The sequence below is a fragment of the Barbus barbus genome (genome assembly GCF_936440315.1).
Source record: "Barbus barbus genome assembly, chromosome: 21".
In the NCBI taxonomy this organism is placed as follows: domain Eukaryota; kingdom Metazoa; phylum Chordata; class Actinopteri; order Cypriniformes; family Cyprinidae; genus Barbus; species Barbus barbus.
Window position 1 is genome coordinate 25,424,413 of NC_136749.1, and position 21,481 is coordinate 25,445,893.

At 34.4% G+C, this 21,481-nt stretch overlaps 1 protein-coding gene across 1 annotated transcript; it reads left to right on the forward strand.

Annotated features, from left to right (window-relative positions):
• Nucleotides 1-21,384, forward strand: LOC306887574 (uncharacterized protein). The gene is made up of 11 exons (XM_079445408.1): nucleotides 1-182; nucleotides 612-771; nucleotides 867-938; nucleotides 1,037-1,113; nucleotides 3,254-3,354; nucleotides 5,107-5,223; nucleotides 6,480-6,554; nucleotides 15,920-16,058; nucleotides 19,515-19,597; nucleotides 20,762-20,858; nucleotides 20,959-21,384. The coding sequence occupies exons 1-11, from the start codon at nucleotides 120-122 to the stop codon at nucleotides 21,124-21,126; spliced, it is 1,152 nt and encodes a 383-aa protein (XP_079301534.1). The 5' UTR covers nucleotides 1-119; the 3' UTR covers nucleotides 21,127-21,384.
• The last annotated feature ends 97 nt before the right edge of the window (nucleotides 21,385-21,481 follow it).

A 21,481-nucleotide genomic window follows, 5' to 3' on the forward strand; every position in this document is an offset into this window, starting at 1 on the left:
TCTCATGGGTCTCCGTCAATGCGGAAGTGTCTCCATGCTGTGTTTGACACTCATTCATACAAATATAATATTATGCGTTATCTGTCCTGTACTTGAAGTGCTCTTAAAACTGTCAGAAGATGTTGCGCAGAAGAACAAACGGACGGGAAGATGCGGACAGTGTCAAACCTGATAGAAAGAAGGTGATGAATTACAGTGAACTCTGCAACTTATAGACTGAATACCAACAATACTGTAGTAGGTACCATGGTAATTCCATAATCCTGGTCTGTAGTGTTACCATGGTATATTTTGAAGAGCCCCGTGAATTCTTGTAAATACCCTCCTCGCCTGTATGACTGTCATAGTATATTCATTCTAAGAATATTATTAATAAATAAAAATAGTGAATGAATTATTGAATGTATAAATGATTAAATGTTAAATCCAAGGCTGTTGTTAGTTTTTAAAACTTACAGAAGGGTTATTGGATGATGCAAAAACTTGCCGATATTTTGATTTATCAGCACAAAACTTTATATAGTTGAACTTATACAATATTTAAAAAAAAAGTTTTAGTTGGAGTATATCATGCCACTGTTTGACATGTAATTTCAACTCTCCCACCACAGACATCAGAGGACTCTGGTGTTACTGGTGTGCCTGTCTCACAGAGGAGCTGCTGGACTGTTGTGTCCTTCTGGATGAAGGTTTTGCTCTTCGTCATCTTCACTCCAGCTTTCCTGAACTACGCCTCCCTTCAGAGAGAGGGACAGGTGCTGTCAGCTGCAGGTGAGACCTCATCATCTCTTCAGGAAGACCTTAGGATCATGTGCAGTTTGGTAACTTTCAGCTCATTTTGTTTTAATATTTCTTTCGATATATAGGTGCTCAGCTTATTGATATCGGCCTCGGCCAAAAGATCCATCTGTTGTGCAAAGGACACGGGCAGCCTGTTGGTAAGTTAAATTAATAGTTCAACCAAAAATGGAAAAAGAGTCTGATGTTTATATTGTGGACTGTGCACAGTGAAAATGATGTTTAATTTTTGTTTTAGTTGTTCTTGATGCTCCAGCAGGGATGTCTTCGGATGTTTGGTACTATGTGCAGGAGGGTCTCTCATTATCAACAAAGGTTAGTTGAAACAAACTGCCATCATGACTACTGGATGTTTGGAAACTGGAAATACATTTCATGTAGCTTCATGTATGAATGTGTTTCTGTACATGCAGTACACACTGTCATATTTCCCCATTTTTTTTAATGGTCACCACTGACACATAATGCGACAAAGAGAGCTAAAGTCAGCGGATTTTACTAACAGACCTACCAATCTCTGTGTAAAAGTAACATGATGCTGCTTGGCTCCAAATCTCAGATGAAAATGGCCATTTTGACCACCCTCTACAAAATAGTGGATTTCTCAATAAATATTCATCCATGACATTTAATATTTTGGCTTTCATCACTATACATGTTTATCTTTCTTCATAAGAAAAAAAAAGAGAAGCAAAATAAAACATTTGAGCCGGGGACCTCTGGTTAAGTTGACACGGAATGACCCAGTTAATATTCAGTAATATTACTGATATAATTGCACTGGCATTATCGAATGAGTTCAGAATTTGAACTGAATTGAGTTAAATAATGATACTAAATTTGCCTTACCGACACTGAACTAAATTGAATCAACATTGAGTTGACTTGTGCTGAATAACAACACTATTGCCTTCTGTAGAGCTGCTATTGCTGAACTGAACTTAATTGATGAAATTTGCAACACTGACATAGTTATTGAATTCAATCCTCAAGCAAAAGAGCTGAAATCCAGCTTTCTTTTTATTTTCTTTCTTATAAAGTATCCCATTATTATTTCAGAAACTGCTACAAATGATTCAAGGTTGTGAGTGAATTGATCAAATAGCCTAAATCAAACTGAATCGGGAAAAAATTCAGACCTTGTCCTAATCCTATTTGATTGATTCATTTATCGTCGTTCATGAATATTACATTGCTAGATCTGATTGTAAACAGGTGATAACAAACATATGACATAACTGCTGAAATATTGTCAAGGAAAATGATTCTCAGGTTGGTATACCTTAATCAGATAAGGATTTATCAGTAATTTTCTGGAGTGCAGAAAAAGCGCAAAAACACGTCTAGTGATTATGTAGCTTTTCTCACTTTTTCACTGTATATGATGAAATATCTTTGTATAAATTCAATCTTAACAAGATTATAAGGCAGAATATGTGATTTTTTTTTTTTTGCTGTGTGGTTTCATGTGTTTCTACACTTTTTTTTGTGAAGTTAGAAGAAAGTTACTGGTGAATCATGATTTGTTCATGAAAAGGTTTTTATGCACAAATTTGTGTGCTCATTTTTGAATGAGATCCTGTGACTTGTGTATGATTTGCCAATCAGTTTGACTGATTCATGAGCCGATTGTTTTATTTTACGAATTGAATGGCATGTTGTCATCTACTGTGTGTTCGTTTTTTCTTGCCAGTCAGCGAGGGCAGCAAAATTGATTGATGGTTGCTGTCTGACTATGACTTTATTTTTGCCTAGTCTTATTCTCGTCAAATGTTATATAATTCACAAGCTCACATCTCTATGGCATGTCAGCAAACCTACATTTATCTATCAGGTTGTAGGGATGTTTTATGCATATGATTCCAAAGCAAAAACCACTTACTTAACGGGATTAAATGAGCTTTTTGCCGTTTAGAATGAACTAATGAAAACTCTTCCATTAAGGGGATGATAAGAGAAAGCCTTTCACTGATGTCGTGCACTACATTAAATAAACAAAGCAGCACCACAGTTTTCATTGATGTGAGTCATTACTTTAGGGACATAAAGGCATTATTGATTTTTCTGCTTCTTCTGTGAAGTTATAAGACTTCAGCTTTTAGAGCATGTGCTGCTGTATTACTCTTGTAATTCGAGGCAGTGAGGCGGTGAAGCATTCTGTGACATGCTGTCAGAACAAACCTAGTTGTGAAGTGTTGGAGATTCCTGCTGATGGCCTGCATTGCAGTGACTTTACAGTAGAGCCAGACGATGTAGCAAACATTTGCAATAATTGATGATTAAATGAGTTGCAACATTAAATTGTGCAACATTGTGAATATTACAATATTTTTAATGTACACTTTATTTGCAAGTGAAGAAGGAGTTATCAATGAGGTTTTGGGTTTTTTGAGTGTCAGTTGAGGTTTCTCTTGCTGTCATTTTCATGACACTTGATCTGTGATCTGTCTCTCAGGTGTGCACCTATGACAGAGTCGGTCTGGGTTTCAGCCGAAGAACCCTGCAGAATGAAACTACAGGCACAGAGAAAGTCTGGGGAATATCAACCACTGGAAGGTATGAAAGTGTCTTAGTCTGAAATTAAACAGTTTTCCAAAACTGTAGGTGCAACAGCACTAAAAATTCTCCAAATAACATTGGCTTCAGTTAGAGCATTCTGGGAAATAATGATACCTCGAAGGAAAAGGTTAAAAAAATTGACAAAATTATATTTTTGAAAGAAGTCACTTAAGCACATCAGCCATCATTTATTTGAATAAAAAGACAGTAAAAATATTGTGAAACATTATTACAGTGAAAAGTATTACAGTTAAAAAGTGTTTTCTATTTGTATATATTTTAAATGTAATTAGATGCAATTTATTTAACACTAGTTAATTTATTATTTTAATAAATGAATAAAAAGAAAAATCTTACAGACCCTTTTTGAATTGTAGTGCACTTTTTAATGCATAAAGATTTTATGGTTATATTAGGCAATAAATCTAAAAACAAAGAAACACCCCTCCCATGTTAATAGTTTTAATCCACACGCAGGTATCTGTGCATGCGTCTCGTATCAGTGACATTGACCTGCTCTACTATTCAATCAGTGCTGTAGGACAGAGATGTCTTTGTCCTTGTCCTCTGGCAACAAGACATCCTGCCTTCAGGTTTATTCGTCCTACATGTGGAGTCACTCTTATCTTGTTGCTGTTGACATGATAACATTTCTTCATGCATTAAAGTGATGTGTAGCGAGAGGACAGTGGAGTTGGTTATCAGTGTCCTGTTTTCTCCTCTGTCTGGCACGTTTAGAAGGCGAACAGCAAGATATTATTTTTCCTAAATTTCAATAAGCCAAGAGCAAAAATGTGGAGTATTGTCCTTTTTGTTCTTTCCTCAAACCTTTTAATTTGGAAACTGATTGATTTGATGTTGAAGGAATGCCAATAGTACACACTAATTTAATTTTAAATTTTTGACAAGGACGTGCTGTTTTGTTCTTAGACTTACTGACTATATATATATATATATATATATATATATATATATATATATATATATATATATATATATATATATATATATATATATATATATTGTAGGACACTTAAATAATACCAGGACAGCACTTGCTGAATTACATATGAAAAATAAAGATTTTTTTTATAATGAATATTCACACTTTTCACTTTAATTTAAATGAAACACCAGAAAAGTGTGCTTAATGATTAGACGCAGCTCAAAACAATCATAAATATAATAATATGCATTAACTTAATAGCATAAACAACAATAATAATAATTTATTTTATTTACATTTTTGTTTATGATGTCAAAAAGTAGAAATAAAACTAATTTTAACAATTTGTTCTGTAAAAAGGAATAATGGAATCTATACTAATATCATTCTGAGAAAAGCAATATCAGTCAGTCTCTAGTTTTTCTTGACCGTTTTCTTGACCCCCTGCATATCTTGAAGACATTCTGCAGTAAATCACTCAGTGCCCACTGAATCTTCATGGCCTTTTAGTTAATGAGGATGTTAGAAATAAAACCCATTAGTGTCTCATGGTACACAGTGCTTATTAGTTTAGTATGTCAGCCTCTGGTTTGAGGTCAGTTTGTCCTTCATGTAACATCACAGACCGCTTTAAAAACTGGGCAGCAGTCTGGGACAGCGGGCGTCCCGTCTGGAGGTGAACGTACATGTGTGTCATAATGTGTCTCAGTGATTAATGAACTGTCAGATGAGTCATGTCTAGACTTTATTTGCACCAACCTGCACTCATTCCTGACCTGTATCTCTCCTTTCTTATCCTTCAGGATGGTGGACGACCTTCATCGATTGGTCAAGGCTGCAGATATAGCCACACCCTTCATCCTGATTGGCTCTGAGTTGGGCACGCTCAACGGCAGGTTCTACAGCCACATCCACGACACGTAAGTCATGCTGTTCTGTTTGGAAAAAATGTCAGTCAGTCTTACGTGAACATGTCATGAAGTTTGTTACCACCACAGAATGCATGTTAGGTTTATGTTTAATGTTTTTGAAAGAACTCTTTTATGCTGCATTTATTTGATCAAAATATAGTAAAAACAACAATATTATGAAATATTATTATAGTTTAAAAGCATTGTTTTCTATTTAAATATATTTGAAAATATAATTTATTCCTGTGATGCAAAGCTTTTCAGCATTATTACTCATGTCTTCAGTGTTGCATGATTCTTCAGAGATGATATGCTGATTTGCTGCTTAAGAAGCATTTCTTATTATTATTAATGAAATCGTTAGAGTAAGAAGTTTGAAGTAAGTGAGTTTTATTTTTATTTTTTTATATTTTTAGTCAGCAAGGATGCATTAAATTGATCAAAAGTGACAGTAAAAACATTTATAACCTTAAAAGATTTCTATTTCAAATAAATGCTGTTCTTTCGAACCTTTTATTTATTAGAGAATCCAGAAAAAATATATCAGGGTTTCCACAAAAAATATTAAACTGTAAAAACATTGGTAACAACAAATTTTCAACACTGATAATAATAATAAACATTATTAATATTTGAGCACCAGTAATAATTGATAATATTTGAGCACCAACTCACTATAATAGAATAATGTCTGAAGAATCATGTGACACTAAAAATACAACTTTGCTATTACATTAGTAAATTACTTTTTAAAATATATTAAAATGGAAAAAGTTATTTTAAATTGTAATAATATTTCAAAATATTGCTGCTTTTAGTCTTGATGAGCAAAAAAGACTTCTTTCATAAACATTGAAAAATCATAATTACTGCAAACTTTTGACCAGTAGTGTGCAATACATTGGTGTTATATATGCCTAACAGGGTTTTTCTTCCAGACATTTATTCCTGTCATGACCAAAAGATCCATCAGAGCAGCTTGGGACTGACTTTTCGGCATACACTCCCCCAACACCTCCACCCTCCCCCCATCTGACAGATTTAACATTTCATCTGCTCTGATGTGCAGCTTTAAGACCCATAAATTCAGCTGCGTCAGGCCTGCAGTGCCCAAGGACTGAAAATATTGTCCCCGCTGCAGCTCTGAGCCCATTCATCTCACTCGATAGATGCTGTTCATTTCTCGATCGGTGTGTGGGGGTCTCATCTGAGCTCTAGAAACATCCTCTGTGTGGTCTTTTCACTGTCTCTCTCTGTCTCTTCAGGCAAGTGTCTGACCTGGTGTTGATCGATCCGATCCCAGAGGATGTCTTTGAAGAGGAGAAGTGGCAGCAGTACTGGTGAGTCATAAGCCGAGACCGAGAGTGTGAGGCACAAACATCATTCGTCAAATTCATCCCAGCTCCATTCTAATGCTGAGGTTTAAAGGTGAAGTGTATAATTTTTTTAAAGGTGTTAAAATACTTTTTTATTTTTAGTAAGGCATTCAGAAGTTGCTTTCCCAGAAAAGCATACAGCGTGTATGAAAACATTACTTTGGCCAGACACAATGAAAATCATTTTAATACTAATATATATATATATATTATTTTTTTTGTGGCAATTATTAAGTTTGGTTATTCTAGTGGAACAAATATTACATAGTTTTCAAGTATTTGACATTTTCCATATTGATACACAGATGTAGTATCTGATTTGACTGACAAAAATGATACTATTGTATTGCAAATTTGACATTTATAATCCATTAATATTTCATACACATGGAAATACTATGGAATTCTTTTAAATGTTTTTTTTTCTGAATTTTATGGTGGTGTGTATATATATGTGTGTTTATATACAGTATACTTTATATAAATTATCTATAATATTTATTGATATATTTAGATATAATTTACATATACAGGCGCATCTCAATAAATTAGAATGTCGTGAAAAAGTGAATTTTTTATTGTAAGTGAAACTTTCATATATTTTAATTCATTACATGTAAAGTAAAACATTTCAAAAGTTTTTTGTTTTAATTTTGATGATTAGAGCTTACAGCTCATGAAAATCAAAAATCAGTATCTCAAACTATTAGAATATTTACATTTGAGTTTCAATTAATGAACATCCCTACAGTATAAATTCTGGGCATCTCTTGTTCTTTGAAACCACAATAATGGAGAAGACTGCTGACTTGGCAATGATCCAGAAGACGAACATTGACGCCCTCCACAAAGAGGGTAAGTCACAGGGTCATTACTGACAGGTGTGGCTGTTTACAGAGTGCTGTATCAAAGCATATTAAATGCAAAGTTGACTGGAAGGAAGAATTTGGGTAGGAAAAGGTGCACGAGCAACAGGGATAACCGCAAGCTTGAGAATACTGTCAAGCAAAGCTGATTCAAACACTTGGGAGAGCTTCACAAGGAGTGGACTGAAGCTGGAGTCAGTGCATCAAGAGTCACCACGCTCAGACGTGGAAAAGAAAACAGAACCAATGTCAGAAGCATCTTACCTGGGCTGTGGAGAAAAAGAACTGGACTGTTGCTCAGTGGTCCAAAGTCCTCTTTTCAGATGAAAGTAAATTTTGCATTTCATTTGGAAATCAAGGTCCCAGAGTCTGGAGGAAGAGTGGAGAGGCACAGAATCCATGTTGCTTGAAGTCCAGTGTGAAGTTTCCACAGTCAGTGATGATTTGGGCTGCCATGTCATCTGCTGGTGTTGGTCCACTGTGTTTTCTGAAGTCCACAGTCAACGCAGCCATCTACCAGGAAATTTTAGAGCACTTCATGCTTCCTTCTGCTGACAAGCTTTATGGCATCCACCCATCCATCCATCCATCCATCCATCCCAAATTTGATTATTATAATTTTTTTTAAAGATTTGAATTGAATCATTGTAAAAGCAAATATTTACTCTGGTAATGCTTACATTTACCACATCTTTCAACAGAGCTAATAGGAGCCAGTCTGACAACACTTTCACTCTTTAGTGCTCAAAAACTGAGCTGCTCAGTGCTCACAGACACTAATACAGCCAACATAAGCACTTATTAAATATTTAAACAGCCACATACAGCTCCAATTACATGGGTATTTACAGCTACTTGCAGTTTATGTCTATAGTTAAGCATGCTGAAGCTATTCAATTTCAGTGGAAGAAATAGAGTCGCATTTCCTGGCCTCATTCTACCTGCTATTGGAGTCATTTAGAAGTGACATGATCGCAATTCCTCAGAGATCCCTTCTGCACTGCTTTAAAAGCCCTTCCTTCCTTCATGGAGAATATCCCGTTTCATAAACTTCTACCTCTATTATTTATCGCCATTATGCGACTCAAATGAGTTCAGCTAGATAAGAAATGAATATGCCCGGATTGACTCATTTGTACATGACTGGACGAGAAGCAGCGCCATTTATCTGGGAAATGTGCGCAATTACGCTTTGATTAATAGATGCTCGTTCCATTGAGTGTTAAGTCGGTGTACATGCAATCCAATTACTTAGGACACACTGAAATAAATGTTGTGGATATTAACTCCAGGCTTAAGTTAATATCCGTATCACATGAGTTTTATTACTGATCTTACTTAAATTATAAGAGCTGCTGGTTTAAATTAAAGATGCTGAGGATGTATTAAACACTTCTGCCTGCGATTATATGATAGCCGTGCAATATAAAATGAAGTCTTTGGGGAAATATTGTATTAGAATTTTATTTTAGAACAGCTTCACAGGCTGGAATGATCCTTGGAATTTTTATTTTTATTATCTGCAGTTATTGGCATAAAATTATGTGTTTAAAAATGTTGTAATATTGATCCTTAACAGTGTTATATTGGTATTATTTCTGTACTGTCATAGTTTTTATAATTAGTTTTTAATTTCATATTTCATTTTTTTTATTTTAAATTTGAATCTTTTTGTTATGTGCGTTTGTCATTTTATACGTTCTTTATATATCTATATAGCTTTTATTTATTTTTATTAAATTGTTCATCTTTTATTTTATTTTATTTTACAGCATTATTTCCTTTAAATCTCCTAAAGCATTAGTAGATTACAGTATTAGATATATCCAATTAGATATGGATTTTATTTTTATCTTCATTTTTATTTGATTAAATCCTATTATTTACTTCCATTAGGGTCTTTTAGGATTGGTTCCAATTCCATTTTATGATTTAAATTCCCGTACCAAACTTGCACATATTGCTTCAGGATTTTTTTGACTAACACAACTTTCTAGGCCCATTTCCTGCTTACCGATTCATTTTATGTTACTAAGTGTCTCCAAGGTGTGTCAAAAGCTGGCGTTAATTCTTTGAGCGATGAGAGGCTTTTACATGAGATTTAAACTCAAACCAAAAATACTCTTTGTTTTGCTGACTGCAGTGCTTCCGTGTTCTTTTGAATGGATTTAATTGGGACACAAGTCTGCGTAATTGCCGTCTCCTTCCTTTTAAGAAGCCTCGTGTGGCGACTAAGAGATAAACTGCCGGTGTCCAATAAGGAGAGCCGACGCACCTGAGGATGACAGTGGAGACGGTATCAGCGTCTTCCCCGTGCCAGCAGGATTTCCACATCAAAAGAGCGTCTCATTAACGCTGCCTTACTCTGAAATGAGTTCTGTTATATCCGACAAAATGAGTCACTCCCAATTGCTGGAGAACAAAACGGAGCAGCAGAGTGTCCCGGCTCTCATCCGGTCTGATCTCTAATGTGCGGTCAGGGACTCGTGCAAATACTCAGAAGTTGTCAGACCATGAAAATCTGGCACTTCAGAGGTGACCTGTCAAGTTGAATCTACCCATCCTGGAACACCCATCCAACTTAAATCAGAAAATTGGGTAAAAATGGGTTTTGCAAAAGTTTAAGTGATCTGGGCTATTAGCTAGTAGACCATATTGAACCAGCAACAAACAAACCAGCTTCTATTCCAAACACTGGTTTTAGCTGGGTTTTCTAGTCATCTCTGATACGGTTGCTGCATATTTTTTGGTATTTTTCTGTCTATCTTTTTTTTTTTTTTTTTGCTGTGGTGACAAAAACAGCTGAATGCAGTTCCTGTGAGGACTGTGTTTTTGCTTTTGAAGGAACAGAAGCAGCTGTCAGAAAACCCCACGCTGGCATTTACACGTAAACATGTCAGAATTATCAAATTTCAAAGTCTCTCTTGAGAGGGATTTCCCCAAGATAAAGTCTTTTCTGTCTGAGCATCCCGTCCATCAAATGGCACAATGACGCTCATAAAAATTAGGAATTTAATATGGCTGATTTAAAAAAAAAAAAAAAAAGTACTGAACTTTAGCTTTATTCCGCCTTGAGTGTTCCTTCCTTCCATCCATCCATCCATCAGAAAATGTTCTTACAAGACTGGCTGAGCTTTGGCCACCATTATCTGGATATTTGATTGGCTGTACTTGGAGTTACCTGTCAGGAAAAATAGCTCTCATTGTGTTTAATGCCAGAGAATTGAATTAATTTATTGACTATTTGTTTAGTGGTGACCAGAGCAAACATTGACTAATTTGACAGCGTTTATGCAAATTAGCAGCTGATTTCTTGAGACAACTCCCAATAGGAGTGACGACAGTATAGAGCTCATGTGATTTGTCTTCTGGACGTGTTGGACTGTAGTGGGAATGCCTACTAGCAACTAACGCAGCACTGCAACTTGCTGAGCTCTAGAGATTGAACTGCCATTAGTGTGAAGGCACCTTTAGAGGGGATAAAGTGATGCAAGACCCTTTAGGGCTGAGCAGGCCTCAGCAGGTCTGAGGTACAGGATGATTGAAGACTTCACAGTCAGAAGCCTTCACCACATGATCTTCCTCTAACACAGTGGTTCCCAACCTGTTGAGAGAAAAATGGATACGTGCCTGTATGCGTGCAGGTCTTAAAGGGACAGGACGCTAAACATGCTGCCGACTGTCATTAAAGAGATAGTTCACCCTACAATTTAATTTATGTCATTATTTACTCACTCACATGTTGTCCCAAACCTGTATTAATTTCTTTCTTGTGCTGAACACAAAAGAAGATATTTTGAAGAATGAGGGTAATCAAACAGTTGCTGGTCCACGTTGAATTTGATAGTAGGAAAAATCCTATGGAAGTCACTGTGGACCAGCAACTGTTTGGTTTTCCACATTCTTCACAATAGCATTTATGTTCAGCAGAAGAAAGAAACTCACTCAGGTTTAAAACAACTTTTGAGTAAATGATGGTAGAAAAATAAAACCTCAAGAAAGAATTGACAGACAGATGACAGAATTTTTATTTTTGGGGGAACTATTCCTTTAACGTTAATAAAACACCAAAACGCAAAGAGAAAAATCACTCCTTATTCTTGACTGAACAACTTTAATACAGTTGCTTTAGGAATCAGTCTATATAGTTTTTTTATTTTTATATTTGTTCATTGAATTTATTGAATGCTCCTGCTAAATACACCTATTGTACCTGGAAATAAAGCACTGTTTGTTTTATTTATATATTATATGTATTTGTAATGTGTATCTTTGTTCTTAGTTTTTAATAAGAAAGATAGAATGATGACAAAGATTTTTATCTTCGCCCACTTTGGCCTGTCTCCCATTATTGTTCAAATCAACGCAAAAATCAAAACAAATTTTTTTATGCACAGTTGTAAATTTGAACCGGTTGATGAAAATTAAAAAATTTAATGTTAAAATAGGGGTCCCCTGAAAAAAAGGTGGGGAACCATTGCTCTAACAGACACCTCTGAATCACAAGAATCAATGGGACAAATCAATCAAGCAGTCAATCAGTGAATTTTGTATGAAATTCATATTCAGAAAATTGCTGGCCTTGACTGTAATTTTTGTGTAGCTTTGCTTTAATTTCTTCTGCAGTAGGAAAGAGATCCTGTGGAATTACATTGGTCTGGCTTCAATAATGACAATTAACAGTAATTAGAGCTTCTAGTGCTGGAGCAACTACTGTTTGTATGAAGTAATGCCAGGTTAGTCTTTCCTTCCCTTTTAGTGCTCACTCACAGTGTGTCATAGTGAGACATGACTGCCCCCTACTGACCGCTTTCAGAATAACCTCACAACCATTGTAGGTTTAATGTCTTTTTATACACAGCTATAGTTGACAATAAGACTAATCTATAGCTGTTATCCAGCGAGTTTTCTGAAACAGCATAAAAGAGAGCATTATTTCAATCAAATAGCCATTTTTGTCAAGGAGATTCAAAATGTTTAATGCAGGAACTAATCGTAAAAATCTAGTTAAATATAATTTTAATGTTTTTTTTTTTATACAAATTTAGCACATACCATTTTTTTAAACATTTTAATACAAGAAAATTGCCTCACTGGGACTTTTGTGAGCATTTTGAGTGATAAAGCCAACAAGTAGCCCAGTCAAGTGGATTTATTGAAGTAGATAGTTTGAACTTCCCTGAAATTAACATATATATATATATATAAACATATATATAAAAACAATAATTAAACCAGCCCTAGTTTGTTTTCTGGTATTTATGCTAGTTAAAGGTGGTCTTTAAACCTGGCCAATCTGATCTTCAGCTGGTCTCCAAGCCTAGCAGACTGTAAAATTCCCCAGATCCTTCTAAAACCAGCTCAGACCAGTCTTGACCAGGCTGGGAGACCAGACAAGGTTAGGCTGGTTTAATACACCCCAATACCTAGTTTATTACTATCATTGCAATGCACTGCATAATCCTTAAACCACCTAAACATTTAAGAATGGTGTGTTTTCTGTTTGTTCAACCAATATCAGAGGTTCAGGATAATTTTTACTAATATATTTGGTGATGCTAGTGCCACAGAATAACATTTAATCTTTAACATATAGAGATGCACTGTTTTGTTCTGTTGAATTGCATTGCTTTTGCTATGTAAAAATGTCCATTTCATACAAATTAAAACAGTGAAATTTAATATATGAACTAGATAATACAGCAATAAAAAGTTTGTATTAGGCCAGGAGTTATATACATTTGAATCATGGTAAATAGTCAGTTGAATAATTTGTTTGTCATAACCTCGTCTCCCTTATTTGTGTAGCAGTCCATCTGGGCAGCTCTAGTGGTCGTACAGGACATAATTTGCCATGCAAATTCAGAAAGACTCTTATCAAGCACAGAATGTGTGTGTGTGTCAAAGAGAGAGAAACATTCAGACAGACTCATGTGTTGGTTCTTACAAAAGAAACAGACTCCATTCAGCCTGCACTAATCCAGATGGGAAGTCAAAGAGCAGAAAGTCCACGGCACCAAAGCCATTTCATCACTTTTTTATTCATTTAGATAGTTTTCTGTCATGCTTAAGGAGGGGGAAGGAGAGAGAAAGAGAGAGAGAACGGAAGGGAAAATGACCAACATTGGTGAGGCGTTTTGCTTGACACGACTTCCTCACTCCGTCTGCCTGCCGTTATCTGTTTAATTCATCCTCCTATCTGGGCTGTCTTTACCCTCGCTAAATTTCCCTTTGACACGCATGCCTTCCTGCGCATAATCCAGACCTACCGGCCAGAATTAGCACCGGAGGAATTGATAGAATGACGAAATGGAGAGAATAGGACAGGTGGAAATAAAATGTCAGAGCGAACGGACTGATTTGACTCCGAATCAAATTGTCAGGCTCGATACGGGCCGTGTTTTGGGGAAATGCTGACAGATGAAAAGGTGTCAGGGAAGAACGGTTTGAAGAAAGGGGGTAAAATGACATGGAAAAGAATATTTAAAAAGATGAGCTCAAACTCTGTCTTAAACTTTCGATGCTAAACTTTTGATGGAAGGTTGAGCGTTTGGATGTGTATTTCTTCTGGAGTATTTCAGTAGAACTTTCCTACACAGCCAATCAGTAGTTTTGAACCATTTTGTCACTATTAACCAACTATTTGAACAAGCCCCTAAAGTAAGTATTGAACCGCAGCACATAACTCATATTACAGTGTTTCCTAGAAACATTTAGGAGCCAAATGTATTTTAGTTGTAATTTAATATGACCAAACAGTAAAAATATAGAGTGACATAAGTCGGATGTGACCGAAACGTGACTCGTGGTTCTGAATGATTCACTCTGATTCATTATCAATTTTTATGTCATATTGTTTTGAATACAGGCAAGTTATATGGCATTTAAAAATGGTGTTAATTTTTTTTTATTTTATTTCCATCACTAAAGCAGCTGAAAAATCTTAAAACTGAATTATTTGCAATATATACTGATTAAACCACAAGTTTAATTAGATTTTATATATGGTATTTATTATTTATAATTGTTGTTTTTATTATTTATTTATTTTTATTATTTAGATATTTATTATTAGTAGTTTTAACACGCACACAGATATATGTATTCTCGCAGTGCATTTATTTATTTATTTGGTTTTTTTTGGGGGGGGGGGGGGGGGGTAAAAGTAATAATTTTTTAAAATATAGTTTTACTTGTTAAAACTATAAATAGAAATTACAAGAAAAATCCCATACTTTTAATAGATTAAAAATAATGAATTATGATTAATTTCATAATTCTTTTGTCCTTCAAAGTTCTGAAATAAATACTTTTGTACATTTTAACCCTATAAAAATTCTAAAAATAAGTACATCAATTCTAGCTGTTAGTAGATTAAAATAATTAAGAAATTAATCATTCATATCATGTTTTTTTTCTTGTCTTGTTTTCTGTATTTTTACTTGTAAATTACAACTTAAAAATAGCTGTCAGAAGAATAAAATTGATTAATTTAATGACTTTCTTTTAATTTCAGAAATAACTACATTTGGTTTTACTTGCAAGACAAAATTTCAACTTAAAAAAACCTGCATATTAGCTGTCATGATTAAAATAATTAATTGTAATTAATTTGAAGATTTTTTTTTAAGGATGGTGCCAGTGTTACCTGTTTAAAAACATTTAAGTGCACATTTATTTATTTATTATTTGAAGAGGTTTAATAAAGGTAAAACATTTGGCTCATTCATTTTTTGTGAATCGTAAACACGACTCTCACTGTGTTCTTTGCTCATTGTTCAAATGAGAGGTTATCTCACAAAACTTTCCCTATAACTTGCATTTTTAAAATCACACATTGCATTTTTTTATAGTATTTTGTCATTTTAGTTGCAGTCTGTCAAATCATTTGGGTTTTGAGGAGAGGCGTTCTATTATATAAGGTGATCAGACAAACTAGATTTCTGCATGCTGGATGATAAAACATAAAAGAAGAAGAAAGAAAGAAAGAAATCAGACATTTTGTGAAGAACAGATTTTGACTTTGAGCAGTCAGCAAGCCCATAATACCCTAGTGACTCCCTAGCAACCATCCAGCAATGCTCCGGCAAGCTCCAGAGCATTGACAGAAGAGTTCTATCACGTGTGTGTTAGTGTGAATGAACGTGTCTAAATATTCTTCACGAGAGTGTTGATCAGTGTTTCTGTGTCATTGATTCATTCTTCATAAATGAGCTGTCATTGTGAAGCATTAGACTGCGCAGTGAGGAGTCATTTAGTCCTTCATGCGTGGGTAATGACCGCTCAATTAATGCAGTTCATCACAGCAGACGCCTGTCACTGATTCTGCTGCGCCTCTGGCTCCAGTGTTCTGGCCTTTACCATCTCCTCATTGTGACCCGTACAATTAGTTTGAATAAATGCTCTCTTTGGAATCTTAATGATATAACCCCTTCAAAATCTTATGTTTGTGTATTTTTACAGGTACTCTCACCTCGTCCCGTCCCTGCAGATGATGCAGTTCTCTGCAGCCGCAGGTTTGAGTCGTCTGCTCATTATTCTGGGGGTGTTGAAGCCGGTCTTTCAGGGAGGAGACGTCTCAGAGGAGCTCATACAGCGACAGGTCAGTCCACAAACTCCATCTGAGCCTGCTGACACTTCATGGATTAAACTTGCATACATTTAGTCAACAATCCACCACATTAACCGCTATTGTGGTCACTTAATTGATTCAGATTAACAGATTCAGTTTCAGTTTTTAATGTTTAAAAGCTAATTGTGTCTTGTAAACAGATTAGTGAGTAAATATACAACTAAAGGTTAAGATGTCACTGCTCCTAGTTTTCTACAACAGTGATTCCCAACCAGGGTACATCAAGTAGTACTTGAAAATCATTCTAGCTGTGAATAGATTAATTATGATTAATTTCATGATTTCTCATTATTTTAAAGTTCTAAAATATGATTTTACCTATAAAAATAAATTAAAACTTAAAATAAAAAATATATATTACCTGTCAATATTTTCTTTGAAGTTCTAAAATATATTTTTTACTTTATTACAACTTAAAAAAAGATACTTGCTACCAATAAATTAAAATTATTAATTTTGAATAATTTATTTTTCCCCGTCAAAGTTCTGAAATAAAAACTTTTTGATGTTAAACTTACAAAAAAAAATACAACGTTAAAAAATACATGTTAGCTTTCAATAGATTAAAATAATTGTTTAATAATAAATAATTAATTTAATTTAATCACTGAGGTTTTGAAATAACTCATTTTGGTTTTACTTGTAAACCTATAAAGAGAAATGACAATTTAAAAAAAACAAAAACATATTAGCGGTCAAAAGATTAAAATAATTGGGCATAATTTTATTTTCATTTCTGAAATAACTTGGTTTTTACTTGTTAAGTTTTAATTGATAGCTGTCAAGCGATTAAAATAATTAAACCGTTGTGATTCATTTCTTTTTTTTCCCACTGACGACAGATATCTGTTTAAAAACATTAAGTGTACATTTCATCTTTTGTTACTGCATTTGATTTCTTTTTAAAAAAGCAAAGCAATGTAAGTTGTGTCGATTTGCATTGACACCTGCAGACATGGTGCTGTATTAGTCATCTTCTCATTGACATCAGTAAAAAAGACATTGTCCTTTGCTCATACAAGCTGTACTTTTTTCCTTGTATTTTTGTTCAACAAACTTGATTATTACTGATGGTGACGAGACAAAAAAGGTTCTTCGAACATGGCCACTTGGTGGTGATGTTGCGTAAAATTACAGTTGTCTATGAGTCGTTTGACATGTAGGGAGGATTTCTGGAGAACAAGAGAAGCAGTTTAATGATCAGTTGTCTAAGATGAACAACTTTCCCGGATGGATCGTGTGAATGTGAGAGACTGACGCCGAGGCTTTTTGAAACGCCTTCAGACAGGGTTTCTCAGGTCACGATGCAAAACAGCCGCGTGCAGTCAAGGTACGAGGCCGCTCTCTTCGCTCCAGTTCCACCCAATTTCATGCACGTTAACATGCGGCCACGAATATGCAAAACATTTATTAGAATTTTGAATGGCCCCTCTTCCCCTCAAAAAGCTACAGAGTCCCATTTACGACATGAATCGAAGGTTGACCTGAGGAACGGAAGAGGTGATTTAGAGGAATGTTTCGCCTTTATAAGGAGGTTGAAATAATTAATGCACAACAGGAAGGTGGTGATGACTAGGTGCGTTTTTTTCTTTATTTCATACATGCCCATCCTTCCTCTCTATCTGCATAAAAACAGACACAGTGTTTTTAAGACCTCTGTCTCATTTGTCTGGGAAAGATTAGAAGCATGAAACGAAAGCAATATGTTTCTTTGTAACGGTAGATTTCAACAAAACAAAACAAAATAAACGAGCTTTAAAATATCTGGCTGTTTACTAGAGACAAAAACAACTTTGCTTTGTGTTGTTGGTGTAAATGCGGTAGGCTGCTTGAAGCAAAATGCATCCATGGCATGCAACTGTTTTAGTATACAGTTATTATAAATGTATAAATTAACCTCAGGTTATGGTTGCAGCCATAGATGCATGTTAACTACATTTGGAAACTTCAGCCACTGATGTTTTGGAGAACTGCTTGCATGGAAGTCAATAGAGAAGATGCTTCAGTTTTTAAAAATTACATATATATATATACATGTGTGTGTGTGTTGTTTTATAAGAGAGGTCACATGATGCATTAGTCTCTGCCAACAGTTTGACTGTAAATTTCTGAAAGTGTTCAATCTCTATGGTTGAACTCAAATAATACACTACAGCTAATATCTTAGTTTATTACATGCTCAATTTATGGTTTATATCTAATAAAAGAAAATAATATATGAATGATTGCTCCTATATATTATACAGTATACTACTGTTTAAAAGGTTGGTGTCAAAAGAAGCCTCTTATGCTCATCAAGACTAAATTATTAGATGATAAATTCAGTAAAAACAGTAATTTTGGGAAATATTTCTACAATTTAAAATTGCTGTTTTCTATTTAAATTTATTTTAAAATGTATTTTATTCCTGTGATGCAAAGCTTGATTTTCAGCAGCCATTACTCCAGTCTTCACTGTCAGTATTTGAAATAGAAATCTTTTGTAACATTATAAATGTCTTTACTTACTGTCACTTATGATTCATTTAATGTGCCCTTGTTATATAAGACTTTTGGCGAGAGAGAAAAAAACTGATCGCAAACTGTTGAATGGTAGTGTATAACCTACTGACTTTTCTTATTTACAATATACAGAATGGTTTTTAACAATTTCCACTGTTTTAAACACCTTTTTGCTTTCTCTAATTGAATTAAAAAGCTACAGAGTGACATGCACAAGTACAAATATTTTGTCTCTTAACTAATATAGTTGCATGCATAATAATTATAAAAATGGAAAAATGCAGTATATAGATTGTCACACCTCAGGCCATGTTAACCTAAGATCATGTACTTCAAGTATTTCAGGCCAGATATCAAGTCTATTGCCATTGCTCATAGGGACTTGTCAATGCATGTTCAAACTACAAAGCACATGATTTAAAGAAATAAAGGAAAAGGTGCTGTCAGTGCTTACATTGCATTCACATAAGACATCTTTGCACAAGAACACAGACAATCAAATAGCAATTAGTGGCTACATGGTGCTTTCATGTTTAACTGAGAGGAATCGTGGCTCTTGAAATGCTTGTCGACATTTAATTTGACCGCTCTGTCTCTCAGAATGGAGGATTGTTCTTCATGAGAGAGGATCTGCTCCTCTCGAGCTGTTGACTCAAGTGTTAACTTGACACTTTCAAGTGTGTCTGTCTGAGGTCACCGAGAGCATTTTACATCTGTGCGTATATTACAATGACCAAAGAGTGAAAATTAAATATTGGAACAACTCGTGTCGTTTGAGCCACCTTGACCGCTCTCATGGTGTAGCTATTCATTAATATATCTCTATGTAAATACATTTGCCTCAGCTATAAAGTGAAGATAGAAATCAAATCAAAATATAAATCAGTGCTTGTTATGATTTTTTTCTTATGATTGTCCTGTCAGAAATATCTGCTGTGTAACCCTGCCCATCAGAGTGCTGCAGTAGACGAGCATTTCTTTCTCAACGAGAGCGCATCTCAAGTCAGGTAATGACTATAACTTCAATGAACAGTTTGATAAATGTCTGTACTTATACTGGCCCCAAAAACATACTTTTGAACCACATTTCATTAGAAACAGAAGTTTTTAATAAAAAAAAAAGGAAAAGAAAGAAAGAAATACTGTTTAAAATTAAGATTGGACACTTTCGTTAGTGAAATATGTTCGTAGTTATTGTGATGATCTTCACCTTTAATTACTCTGATAGGCGTGCATTTTTGTTTGTAATCTAATGCAATAAGAATTAAATATTTTTAAGTGTGATAAAATACTTATAATAATTAATAATATTATTAAATAAAATACTATGTAATATGCATTGCACAGGTGTTATTATATTACTTGAACTAAAAAAATTAAAAACAAACTTAAACTTATTTTATTATAAATAGTTGCTAAGGCAGCATTTCTCATTTTCATTTAATTTTAATGTGCTAAAATAACTACAACTGAAATAAATTTAAAAACTATATAGAAAATAAAATAAACTAAAAAATGTAAAAATAAACTAAAAAATGTTAATTTTTTACAAATTTACTAAAATTACAAATAATCTAAAGTAATAAAAAAATTATAAAAGAAATCAAAACTAATAAAAAATGACAAAAACACAAATGTAAAACTAACTTAAATAATAATAAAAAAACTATTTAAAATATTAATAAAGCTATAATAGTATCTCAATGATACTAAAATAACACTTGTGGGATCTGATTTTGAGATTTTTCCCAATAACTAAAAGCTTAGATAACTAAAAGAGATTTTTATTTCTGCATTTCACTGGACTACAGCAACAACAATGTTCATCATCATCATTATTTTGATGACAAATTTCTGATGACCAGTATGCAGAACTGATTTTTTAATGTTTTATTTAGGCTTTTTGAAACTATAATAAATATTATGGATCTGCTACAAATTATTATTGCTTCAGTCAACTAATAATTTATTCTTGTTAATTGTGCTAATTATGAATAACAATAATAATAATAATAAACCTGCTTAAGCAAGACTTAAGTGTGGACAGTGCATGTATAAGACAGAAAAAACATTGGTCAAAGCAATTAATGGTGTATTAATAAGCGATCCTGAGTGTGAAGTGTGAACTGCCTTCATTTATGTTGCTGTTTGAATGTCCTTGACTTTTTCAGAGAGCTCTCCAGATATAAGCCTCTCTCTAGCAAGACATCTGTGCATGTGATCACTGGGGAATCCTTTGATGATCAGCTTCCTTCAGATCTCAACCAAGTGAGTGTCTTTCACAGTCCCACTTTCTACCTTCACTTCTGAACTTTAGTGAGTTTTAATCAGAGGCAAATCCTTTGCTGAACGTCTCATTAACTGTCAGGTGGTTGCTGAACTTCAGAGCAAGTTTTTGGAGCGCTCTTATCCCAGTGCCAATCACATTCAGATTGGTGGGGCGGATCGTCACACGATCTACAAAAATCCATCCTCGCTTATCAAACATTTGCATAAGCTCGTGTCACAAAGGCAGTCCAACCAACAGAGGCAGTGAGATGCTTCGGAAAATGCAGGCTCTCTAATAACAGCAGATCAATAACAGCTCCTTCCATGCAGCTTTCACAAACTCTCTTCAGTGATGCAAGAGGCCAAATAACAGCTTCGTATTTCTGCTCACAAAGGAAACTGAAATCTCTATCGTTTGTTTGTTGATGGATTGTACATTTTGGTCAACTGCTGAAGACATAATTTAACTGTACTTTTTTTTTTGTCGAAATGCCTTTTTGTTAATGCTATTAAAGTTATGTAAACGAAACCTGTCTAGAAGTCATATTTCACTCATATTTCAGATTTCCTACAAACAATACTTTTAGATGCCAAAAAGGTGCCTACACCTCACAGAAAACTTT

Excerpts from the sequence above, each read along its gene's own strand:
- LOC306887574 (XM_079445408.1), top strand. The coding sequence starts at position 120 with ATGTTGCGCAGAAGAACAAACGGACGGGAAGATGCGGACAGTGTCAAA. Across the intron at positions 19,598-20,761 it reads GAGAGCGCATCTCAAGTCAG|AGAGCTCTCCAGATATAAGC; the intron begins GTAATGACTATA and ends TGACTTTTTCAG. Across the intron at positions 20,859-20,958 it reads TTCCTTCAGATCTCAACCAA|GTGGTTGCTGAACTTCAGAG; the intron begins GTGAGTGTCTTT and ends ATTAACTGTCAG.